We start from the raw sequence: 12,903 nt of genomic DNA on the forward strand, positions 1-12,903 counted from the left end.
GTGCATGGTAGCCAATCTGCTTCTAACTTCAGCTTGTTCAATTATGCTTTAACAATAAAACCTTGATGCTGATTGGTTTCAATGCAGAGCTTCACCAGTTTTTACACTCGCCAGTTTTAGTAAATCAACTACAATGTACCCAAAACTGACAAACCTTCAGGTTTCAGTTTAATCAGAATATATTTTACAGGGAATCGCTCAAAGTGGAAAATTTGCCATGACTATTGGCAAGCAACATGAAGGCTTGATGAAGAAATCTGGTATCACAGAACACTGTAGTCTTTTTCACTCATAGTAATTTTGTGCTTAGCCCGTGCAGAGCAAAATAATTATCTCTATGTACTTTCCTTCCCTTCACCCCTCCAACACTCCAGTTTTGGCACATGGAGCAAAGAGTAAACCCTGTGTAACTAACAAGTTGGAACCTGAGGTTACAAAGAGCTAAGCAACTGTAATATGGTAGGAAGGGGGTGAGTCACCAGCTCCCCTATAACCCAAAAGCATTGTTCTTGCTCTTTGTGGTTGAACAGAGTAGCAGGAGAAGGAAGGTAATAATGTGTTGCTAATGGGGCTTCTATTGAATTGCACCTGTTGCTTTGCTCTGTAGCTTCAGTTTAATGCATTAGTTGTCAGTATTTTATTTTGCTTTTCTGGCATGATATTCTAATCTGCTGTTTTTGGATTTTTTTTTTTGCAGCTGAAATACCTGATGACTATCCAGATCAGGTTGACGACGTGTTGGAGTTCATTCAAGACACCATAAAAAGACTTCGAAGGTCATCCAACAAGCAAACACTCTCCCGGCGAGACAGAGGGAGACACGTTGCAGCAGAGACTCAAAGTTCCAGTAAAAAAGCAGGCAAAGATAAAAAGCGTAAAAACAAAGGCTGCGTCCTGCGGGAAATACACCTGAATGTGACAGACTTGGGTTTGGGCTATGAAGCCAAGGAAGAACTAAAATTTCGATACTGCAGCGGCTCCTGCAGTAACCCAGAGACAACTTATGACCAAATTCTTAAAAATTTGACTATCAAGAAAAAGTTGGTTAATGATAAGGTAAAGCAAGCATGTTGCAGGCCAATTGCATTCGATGATGATGTCTCCTTCTTGGATGACAATTTAGTTTACCACACCTTGAGACAACATTCCGCCAAGAAATGTGGATGTGTTTGATTTTCATTTTGTGGAGGGCCGCTTGGCAGTGTGTGTCGCATTCCTGATGTAACACAAAGGAAGGGATCAGGGATCAAGATTCCCTTCACAGTATCCTGAGGTTAAGGATGGAGAAGAGGACCAAGGAAAGCTGGGCATGGTGCCATCCTGGCGACCCGCTGAGGGATTTGTCCTGCAAGTGTGAGAGTTAGAAATGGCTCTGGGGAAAAAAATGGCAACTGTGGCGCCCAGTCATGCGCTCCAGTAGGAGGATTGTGTTTTCACCATTATATATATGACTCACCAGCAGTGTTGACTGAAAAGGTCAATAACCAGCTTTTAAACACAGGCATTTATACATCGTGCATGTCAGGTTTTTTCCTGTATGTTTTTTTGTACAACAAACAAGTGTATTACATAATCTATTAGCTCTGTATTTTGGGGTTGAATTAAAATATTTGCTATTATAGTATATGTTAATTCAGTTCACTTTAAATCCATTGACATCCTTATAACATAACTTTAGGTAGTACAGTTCTTCAAATACTATAACTTTAAACCATAAAAAACCTCCAGTTTATAGCCAAGAGTTAATTTGTCTTTAACCCCAGACCAGCAGGCAGGGGGTGCATAGATTTAAAGCTTTTTAATAATTAATTTAGAGTTTAAGGGTATTCTGTAGCCCAGAGGAGCCAATGAAATTTATTAGATTTGGTTAGGCTAGTGTGTAAGTTTCCACAGCCCCCAAGCGCTACTGATTAAAAGGCAAAGGCAAGGTATTTTACCTAGAGAAAATCATTCGAGTACTGAGGTGTTTAGCACATAAATTGCCGCTGGTCTCTCAATCCTGTAATTTGCCATTTGAAATTCCTGATAAAGTTGACCCACAATGCCTTTAGCATGCTTTCTGTAATAGATTTCCTAATAATCTTTTATGAGACTGGCACGGGTCGATGAAGGTCTTGGAAGCCACTTGGGCCCAGACGTTCATGCAGAGGATTAGAGGATGATGGACCCAATCTTTTATTGTTGGATCTGTTTATATTTGCCCTAGAAAGCAAAACTTTAATGGTTTTTGCCCTATCAGCTATAGATTTCCTCTTCCAACTAAGTTATCTTTTAAAGTAGGTTCATGTTGACTCTTGATGACAGTCCCTATGGTGCTGTTGACAGAAGTACTGTTTTGTCACTGGCTGCTTTAGCTAAGTCATCAGTATACTTTGAAGGTGGCCATAGATCACCAGCGGGCAGATTGAAAAAAAATAGACTTCCTCTGTTCACACAAGCAAGAGGATAGAGGAATCCTCCCCACTGAGACATATTTTGACAGTGGGACTCCTTTAATAGAGAAATTCTCTAACATTCCCGTTCAATGGGTATGGCTATACCTGGATTGTAATTCATCTGGTCCCTGCTGAACCATCTAAATTTTGATCCATCTATGTCCAGCTTAAGACGTAATACTAAAATTAGAAAAGGCATTTTGAGTATGCTACACCATGCCACAGTTGTCAGGGGATAACTTGGACCTGTTTTAGGAGACAAAGCATTAGGGTGAATATTATGCCCAAGGCAAAGTTCTATTTAAAAAGGAAATATCTAATTTCAACTGTACACATTTCATAGATTTTTAGAAAAACCTAATAGATACCCACCTTATTCTCTTCTGTAGATGTGGAGATTAAGCATTCCAATGCTTGCTTAAATCTTAAAAATGAGAGCCAAGTGGTTGGTTCTGACTTTACTATATTCAAGTAAACATCCCATAAAAGATTGACACCCTTAGCATACTAGACTTTCAAACAAAGAATAAACTCCATCAATTGTCACGTAGAGTCTCGGAAAATCTTGAGAAGTAGCTCAAAACTCTTCCACAACTTAAAATATAACTAAAAGCAAAAATGTTAGTCTTGAATATAGTGGGGAGGTATTAGAACAGCTCCTGTTCCTAATGCTTTCTTTGCCCCCATTAAGGAGATTCGCCCTCTCCATCCACCTGTTTATTGTTATAATCAAAAGTGAAAGTAAAAGAAAAGCATACATTTTGGGTTGTCTCTAGAACACTAATGGAGGGAAAATCTGCTATTGTTGACCTCCTTAATTTTTGTTTGCTGATTATTCACTACAATTTTTTTTAATCACCGATCTGGCTATTTGTTATGGGTTAGCAACTGTACTAATTTAATTGGGGTTGATTAACTAATCAAGAAGAGAATTTTCACTTTGCAAAGTGAATGTTCACTTAGCTTAGCTAATAGGGTGAACTTTCATCCTGTCGTTTCACAGCAAAAATCTTTTTTTATCTTTCTTTTTATTTCCCTTGCATATAATTGGGTATTTAAAGGGAACATAGTTCCACCACATTCATTTTGTTGAAAGAACAATTTTACACCTTTAGTTAACCTCGCTGGATAATCAAGACAGCCAATTAGCCAAGAGAGGCCAATAAAGGCAGCCTTAAAAGCGGGTCCACCGTTCAGAACATGTTTCATGTTGCACCCATTTTAAGGGCATAACACTCAACATAGTCAGATTGCAGTGACCCACCTCCAAACCCCATACCTCTTAAAGAATCCTGGGGTTCTTCATCTGCAAAGGGACCTGTATTTCTGATTGAGCACAAGTGTGGTGATGTCGCCACTCTTGTAGTCCATTGATACTTCTTCCAGGCCCATAAATGGTGGTCTGTACCTTATCAAGGATCTGCGGCTGGTAAAATAGTCTGCAGAAGCCTGAGCATTTCACCCACAATCGACTAATTGAAGAAGAAATGCTTTGCAGGCTCCAATGAAAATAAAATCATTATGGGTGGAATTAGCCTTTAGATTTGCCTTGTAGCTGAGCAGGTAAATTAATAAAAAAAGTAGATCTAATGAACCCACTTATGGTCTAGAAGGGCTGTCCATATTTATGGTCTGCCTGTTCTTTGAGGGCTGTTTTCCAACTTTTTTGTATCAACCACTCAACACAGGTTATATAGATTTTAATTTTGGGTTTACAGAAGATTTGTCTTTTTTATTTTTCTTTGACAGTACATTAGTAATTGGTCCACGAGGCCAAACGGACTACTTGATGCCATGCATCCTCACAAATACATGAATATATAAGATATTTATTGAGAATTAAGTTATTGCTATTTATTACAGTCCAGTTATGAATGTTTCCTGTTTTTTTTTCCTATTTATTGCATTTTCTCTTCTTTGATGGTGCCAAAGTGAAGCATGCTCTCAAGGGCCACATGAGACAGATGCAAACAAATTATGGAATCACATACTTTACCCTTTTTTTACAGGTGACACATAAAGGTGGTTGGTGGCAAACTAGATTACATGGTTGATTTTTTGAAAAAGCTGCTTCATACTAAATAATTTTACTAGTCAATTGTAAGAGGTAGAAACCAGGTAGAAGTATAAAGTCAACCAAAGGACTGGCACCAGCCAATTTGTTACCCAACTCAGCTAAAGCTGCAGTTTTCTCTGTTCAATATTTGGAATTGTATTTACAATTACCAGCTTATGAATGTTAACATGGAAGGATGCATCAGAGAAATGTGTAGAGTGCCCTTGCTGATTTTTTTTATTCTGTGAATTAAAACTGCTTGGCTGTCGTGCAGGTCCTCTTTCTTCACTATTTTGAGTCACTAACCCAGGACAAGCATGCATTGAGCTCTGATTGTATTCTAGCTTATGTGATATGACATGCTTGTTCCAGATCAGTGAAACAAAGAATGATGGCAAAAGGGTCCGCAAAAGGCAACTAGGAACTCAGCAATGGCATCCTTCATATTTAAAAAAGATGCAATAGTCAATGTCAAAACATCAGTAATGGTCATCAATAAAGAATGCATTTTGAGTGCACTGGGTAGAGTTTAAAACAATATCACGTTAACAAACAAATATGTACCACATGGCAGTTCTTTGGCTTGTGGGGTTATTCTGATTATTTCAGTTCGAAAAGGAGTTTGGTATGGTCTTTTTTAATCATAATGAGGCTGAGGCTGAGGGTGATCAGGGAAAAACAGTTTAAACATTAACAAATGTAAAGCATTTTCATTCTTTGACTTGAAAAAGCATTTCTATTCATTGAAATACATGTTATCATTGATAGTTCTCTCTGTTCCAGTTGTGTTAATGGAATAGGACAATCAACTGTTCATTTCAGTGAGAAAAGTTTACCCAATGAAATTAAACATTGTTTTTCACTTGCATGATGCTACTACCACTTTGGATTACAGCCTTTTATGGACTTGCATCAAACATCTGTTTTGGTACTGAGAAGTATGAAATGTTACAAAACTTTTTCCCTAGAATTTCCTAGCTATATAGATGTTTTGCAGCAACATTATTTCATTTTTCTGTTTTTAATATTTGACAAAATTTTTCCTATTTGAAAGCATTTACTAATCTCCGATTTGACTGGTTTGCATTCAACGTTTTTGTTTCAATTCTACCATCAGCAGTCAATAAATAACTTTTTCCTCCTCTGCTCTGCTGCCATCCCTAAGAGGTGTAAAAACGAAAGTTCCAAAGAGTTCCATTTTTATTTTTGTTATAGGATTTTGAATCATTGATCCAAGGGAGAGCTTAGAAGTAAAAAAAAAGAAATTGGAATTTGGTATAGAATATTTTTAGTTAAGTACGTAGATATGACCCAGATCCTGTTTTTTACTAGTTCCCTTTACACAAATATGTGTAATTAATGTGGTTCTAAAAAGTTTTGGCCTTGTATTTGGACATGTGTGCACTGCCTATCAACTGTGGGTTTTAATGTAAGTTTTAAATTTACACAAGGGTTACATTCTTCAAACTGTAAAAGTTACCTTGGCTTAAGCTAGACAGTTCAACGAAAACCAAAAGTGAGATTTTTGACATTTGGTCAACTTTGATGGACATCTTTTGGCTGATAGCTGCCATTGTAGGCATCATGAGGCACCAAAGTGACTGTTAGTAGCTTTTCTCTAGAATTACTGGCCAGGGTGTCACTTGTGTTGGAAAATATCAGTTCCAGCTATACAATATTTAAAAGGGGAAGTTTGCTTTTTGCCCTTTTTTTTGTTTGTTTGCCAGTTTAAAAATTGTCAGCTTTCTATAATTTGTTTTAATTCCATATATAATCTTTACACATAAACACCTAGATAGAAAGTCTAGCACTGCCTGCACGCTTGTAGGTAGCTTGTTTGTAGCTGGCTTAGCCAGAAGGTCCTGTCTCTACTGGAAGAGAGGGTAGGTGTGATCATTGAGTCATTTAGCTGTTTTGTAGCCTGACCTTTTTTGTTCCCTAGTTTAATTTAACAGCAGAGATGTAAAATAAGTTTGAGAAAGCTATTGATGTTTACCACCAGCTTACCATTTCATATTTTACCTGATTTTTTTAAATTAAGCATGAAAAACACTATACATTCCCTTTACATACTGTATACTATATTATCTATTCTAAAACTTTACATATTAATTGATGCTTGTAATGGAACCCGTATTTATGATTAGTGAGTGGTCTTTAAACAGGGTCTGTCCAGGCATGTCATGGAACTTCTCACCTTGAGCAGCAGCAGAAGACAATACAAAACTTTGAATGACCTCCCATGCAGTGGTTCACTTAGTCACCCAGTGTAGACACAGAAGAATGTGACTCTATCCAATGAGCGCTATACACCTCCAGCTAACAGTACATGAACTGCTCCACTGAACCCTTTCCAGAACTCTCATCAGTCATACAAAGCTACCAATACAACTTTTTGTAGTTTAAAGATGGAATTGCATAATTATGGTTTTACTGCATCTGTTATGTTAATTGTTTTTAACAGTGCGATTTAGAAATAACCTAAACATACAGAAGATATAAAGTTTCTTAGGAGTCACAAATTACAAAACTGTTAAAAACAAATATATAAAAATTGACAAAAAATTTACAAAACTGACACAGAAATTGCAATATTTTCAGTATTTTTATGAACATTTAACCAGTCTTTATTCCAATAGTTTTATCTTTTTTTTTTTTTTTTTTTTTACGCCCGACAGATGGTTGTGCATTTCTGATTCTAGCTTTTATTGGAAAAAAGGGTAAAGTTTGTGATGGTTTTCTTCCAAAAATGGTATAACGCTGTAACCATTTGCTTATCTGAATGTTAAAATTTCACATACCTTTGTTGTCTTGGTTCTTTTGTGTTATGCAACCAAAGTTCTCTACAAACTTTATTTTTGTACTATATTCATTTTTTAACTTTTTACGAAATAAAACTCATTTCTATCATTCTTTTGGTGTTCTTTTTTCAATATTGTCAATAATATGAGTAAGAGGCAATGCAACTGATATTCTGATATTGTAATCAGAAAGTAGTGTGATTTGGCAAAACACACTTTTCTTTTGCCAAATATCTTTTTTGGACTAGGGATTGGATCTCCCACTTAATAGAGGGATATTTGGAAAAATAGGCACCTTTCACATCAAAGGAAAGGCTAAAGGTTTATCTTTTGCAGTTTGTCTTATTGAGTGAATTATCTTCACTTTGTACACCAGAGGTGCAACAGGAAGTGGAAGGAATTCTTTATAAAGTGAGGGGAATTACCATTTAACACCCTCGTTTCTAGTTCTGATGACATATATACAAAAGCCTGTGATATTGATAACACTTAACTGTGGCAAAATTAGACTAGAACTAAATGAGGGTGCACTTCCCTACGTACTAAAAGGCCATTTAACTAAAACATAACCTTTATTTTAAATCATGAAAAGTATGTAAATGACCATATCAGATATACCTATAGGATGAGGTCAATGCCATTATATATAAGAATAAACGTTCCATCTCTATGTGGTAATATTAACATCTACAAAGTTTCAATATAAAGCCTCCAGGCTGTATTAGAGGATCTGTAAATTAAAGGCATACTCACCAACACCACGTGGTATCAAGTGATGGGGTATATCTGTCTCTCCTCTCATCTATTAGCCACATATAAAACTGAGATGAACAGAAAAGGAGAAGGTATACTAGTAAATACTGTCTTTACTAAAGATATGGGCTATCTTCTGCCCTATGAAATGATCTATCTCTCAGATATGCGATACGGGTACACTCATCCATGTGGACACAAACAACTACTAATAGACGAGCCACATATATCACCATATCCACAAAAAGCTTTTCTCTTTATCAGTGGCGTAACTAGAACCTTCAGGGCCCCGATGCAAGAAACCATGAAGGGCCCCCCTGAACCCCAGCCAGGGCCCTTCCCTCCGAGTCCGGTGGTGGAACTCCAGGCCATGGTCACAGGTATGACCTTTGTGAGCCCTGTAGTTCCACCACTGGTCTCAGTAGTTTTTATTTATTTATTTTTTTACATTTTTAGGTGCCCCATTGGGGGACTGTCCCTAGGCAGGATTGGGTCCCCGTCTCCAGAAGAGATGAGGTCCTTTTCTCCAGGGCAGATGAAGTTACTGCCCCCAGGTGAGAAGGGGTCCCTGTCGTCAGGGGAGGTGGGGGTCCCCGTCCCCACGTGAGAAGGGGTCCCTGTCCCCAGGGGGATATGGAGGGGGTATGTAATAGTGTGTGCTAGCTGCCTATGCTGCTGCCGGCCATATGCAGAGGGGGCTGCATGGGCCCCCTGCATCACAGGGCCCAGTTGTGGTTGTGACTGCTGCACCACTTATAGTTACGCCCCTGCTCTTTATCAAGACTGCATTGACACAATGCATATCTCACCCCACAAAAAAGAAAAAATGGAGGGAAGGGGGGAAAGAATGTGTCAGGACAAAAATTAAATCATGTGAACCTAAATGAAAATAAAGTCAGAAGGTGCTCCCAAAATCAAATCACCCAAATCACCTGAACCTAATATATCTGATATGGTCATTTACATCCCCTTTATTACTTAAATTAAAGGTTACGTTTTAGTTAAGTGGCCTTTTGGTGCGTAGGGAAGTGCACCCTCGTCTAGTCCTAGTCTAGTTCTGATGACAACTTAAACTCTGGATTTCTCATCAATTTCTTTCCCAGTGATGATCATCTGGATATATAGAGAAGGAAATTCTCCCTAGCTGCAACACATAAGTAGTAATGACCTGACGGGATGAAACCCTTTCTTACTCTTTTTAATTTCAAAACAGTTTTGGCTTTATTACTATAATCATACAGGATTTATATAGCACCAACAGTTTGTAGTTTGCTGTAAAAAATAAAAGGAAACAAGAAGAAAGAAAATCTAAAAGGGAATGGCAAATGATACAAAAGGTAGTAGCTGTGAGGCATTGAGTTGATGAAGATAGTAAAAGTTCAGTGGTTGGATTGACGCAGGATAGATTTCCCAGAAGAAATGGGTCTTCAGGGGTTGCTTACAGGCAGAGAGAGTAGTTAATTGTTTGTGAGATTTGGGTAGGGAGTTCTGAAGAAAGGGAAATTATCTGGAACAATCCTAGAATTGACCATGGGAGGCAGTGACGGGGAAGCAGGAGGGATTAGGTGGAGCAAAGAGCCAGGGGAGGGATTGGCATAGAAGGGCAGCAGATACTAAAGAATTAGTGAGGTGGGTTAGTTTGGCAGCAGCATTTATGGTAGACTGAAGGGGAAGTACAGTGTGTGTAGAGTTTGGCCAACAAGGTGGGAGTTAGAGTAGTGAAGTTGAGTGGCTGGTTTATTCACTTCTCAGTTTTGTATGGATGCAAGGTATCTACCACATTGGTGGAGAAGCAAACCGTTATGGAGCAATGCTAGCAATTGCTAAGACCTGCTCCCTGATAACACCATATTATACACTGAAGGCAGGAATAGGCAGGCATTGCCTCTGAAGTCAAAGTCTTGCTAGGTTCCTGTGATGATTAAAGAATAGAGATTGTTTAGGCCCAGCCACGTGAGCAAATGATGTGCTTTTTCTGATCAAGAGATATATATTGTTTTATCAAAATAACTCCCTGCTAATTCATGTTAGACAGTCAAACTTTACACTTTGAGTTTTGGGCTGAGTGGTCAAGGGTTATGACCTATGTTGGATTATTTTGCTGTCTGTTTCCCGTTGCAGAGAATCACTCTCTATTTGTCCTGGTGACCACACCGACTAAGAAATTAGGAAAAAGTTAAATTTTCAAGTTGTTGCAAGAACAGGAATACAGGGAAAATCTTTAATTGTGTTCACATGTTCATGTGACAACTGTCTGGGATTTATCTCACTTCGGTTTTTTGGTAAAACAAAGCATATTCCTCTATAATGTATACTAGCCTCAATCCAAAGCACCTAGTGTGGTTTCTTTCTTCTCTTTCCCTCTGTATGAGTCTCTTCTGACAGGTTATACCAACACCAGACAATCCTGAGAGGTGCCCCCCCAGCACACAGCAGGTGATTGACAGCCTCAGCTGTGCAGTCTTTTCTATGTGACTGCATAGAGGGGGGTGTGTCCGCTCCCTACAGTCATGTCTCAGATTACAGTCAGCTCTCTGCTGTATTCTCCGAAGTTTGTGACAACAAATGCCCACCCTCTGCCTTCTCTGTGTATCGCCGGAGGCTAGTCACTTCAGTGGGTATATGTAAGGGTTTACAACCACTTCAACAATTCACTACTCTAACCAAAATTAAACACGTTTTGGCTTTAGATATAATTTAATCTTGTGTCTGCTTTAAATCTAACATAAAAGTCATGTTTAATGTCACAAAAAATTAGAATGTCCTGTCCCAGCCCTGTCTGTTTCCAAATCTGTTATGTACAGAATTGTGTCAGGTGCAAGAGGTAATAAATATATATCTGGTGCCAAACTATATTTATTGCAAAATATACTGAACCTTCAGTATAACTTTTGGCTCATCATTATATAGAGACTTGTTTATATCTGGTACAAAACCTAATGATAACCATACCTGGTGCCAAGTCTAGTAAGTAGATCCATGCCAGTACAAGAAGACAGAATTATATATAATACGTATATATGTGCTGCTGATTCATTTCCCTTCAATCCAAAATTCCAGACTCAGAAATGAATCAGCACCACAAGCTGCCAAATTATTTAATAAGAAAAGTGAGCAGGTTAGGGATCCCGGAGAGTTGTGACTCCTGTTTTTTTACACAACCCAGCCTTACATATTAGTTTGTTAGGAAGTGAGTATTAGATTAATCACAAAAACTTGTTGAGTGCTTTCTTTCCTTGGCTGTCACACTTTGGTTTCCGTAGCCCCACTCCTGGCTCCTGGTTAAACAGAAAAGTTTCAAATAATATATTTTTCCATAATAAGTTGAACATGGCAAGATGACATATCTTTCATGCTGATAACATGACAGAATTGTCAACAAAATTCCTGTGAAGAATCCATAGACTCTTGAAGGACAAAAATACTGTAGCATGCGCTATTTTTTCCATTGGAATATATAGAGAATTCATAGACCTGGCAGCTTACATAGCTGAGCCAAGCTCAAAGGCTATTACGTCCATGCTGGGGGTCTTTGACAGCAGACATTATCCAGGGCAGGACCGAACCTTCCTAATCAGTGATGTAATAAGCTGTGAAGGAAAAATTAGCATAACAGACCTGAAGCATGCATCTTTAAAAACAAACCAGCAATATAAGCTTCAATCTTTTTTTTTTTTTTTTCACAAAGCACCTAGGTTAAATGCTTCAGACCTAATTTGCCTGAAACTGGCACATGTATGGGAGCTATATGAATTTCCCACCTGAAAATGATGCCTTTAGAACCTCTGTAGACCATTACCATTACTTTCTACATTTTACATCTATCTATCTATAGTATATATTTTAGGCTATATTTTCCTTCGCATGATTCAATAAAAACCATCAGAGAGTTCCACACATCCAGATTTGGCCACACAAGTGTAACCTCTTAATTTGAAATGTCTTTTTGAACTTCAAAATGGTAAGTCTAAATCTTTACTAAACACCTGCCAGTTGTGAACAGACTACCGTCTTTAGTACTTTATAATTTGATGGTCTTTAGTACTTTAAGGTTTAGACAAAAAGATAAATAATGGAGGGTGCTGAGAGCCATTATGTCTGTGGAGGTGGATGGGAAATGGTAGCATTCAGAATTTCGGCAGAGTTCAAGCAGGTTTCAAGATACTTAAACTCCAGAGAAAAAAAATGCTCTCTTGGGGTTAAAAGCTTGTTTAGGTATAGAGGGTGATAAAAAGCACTTTTATTTACCCGTTGATATGCCCCTGTAGGCTCCCTCTAGGCTGTAAGACTGGTCTCTGCAGCCACTTCTTCCTTATGTTCAGGAAGTCACAGGTCTTCTAATATCAAGTCCAATGCACAGCCTACAGCACTGCATTGGACATGAGGTTTAGAGGAAGATCAAAATAAGTAAAACTGATTTTCCAAGTTCTTTAGACTTAAGACTTAAATGAGCATTTAACCCTTGCAGTACGGAGCTGGCCCCACTGCAACTGAGCATTTTCCCTATCATTAGAGATTGGCTTAAGGAGAAATAATGGTTGCAATAATTTGGACAGCAGTGGCTATTATAATGTTCTGCCATTAAAATGAACATGTGAGAGCAATTATTGGTGGAGACACCATATATTACTGTGGCCTATTCATTCTGCATTTAGTTTCTAGCTGGATTTTAAAAAAACAAGTCAACAGTGGCAGCTCCTGTGTTTCTAATTTAACATGTTCACTTAAAAGGGAAGATATTATAATAGTTACTGCTGTCCAAATTATTGCGATCATTATTTCTACTAACGCCAATCTCCAGGGAAAGAAAAAATGGTTTGTTGCGGGGGGGGGGGGGGGGGGGGGGCTATGGCTGCAA

General features: G+C 38.2%; 1 protein-coding gene across 1 annotated transcript in view; it reads left to right on the forward strand.

The window, feature by feature from the left end:
* GDNF (glial cell derived neurotrophic factor) overlaps positions 1-7,403 on the forward strand; it is a 102,903-nt gene extending 95,500 nt beyond the window's left edge. The window contains exon 3 of the mRNA XM_077462834.1: positions 698-7,403. Within this exon, the coding sequence (XP_077318960.1) occupies positions 698-1,173 (476 nt within the window). The 3' untranslated portion in view covers positions 1,174-7,403. The remainder of the gene's footprint in view (positions 1-697) is intronic.
* The last annotated feature ends 5,500 nt before the right edge of the window (positions 7,404-12,903 follow it).

Source organism: Lithobates pipiens, unplaced genomic scaffold (genome assembly GCF_037356315.1).
Source record: "Lithobates pipiens isolate NorthernLeopardFrog02 unplaced genomic scaffold, aLitPip1_a1.2 Scaffold_3, whole genome shotgun sequence".
Classification (NCBI taxonomy): Eukaryota; Metazoa; Chordata; class Amphibia; order Anura; family Ranidae; genus Lithobates; species Lithobates pipiens.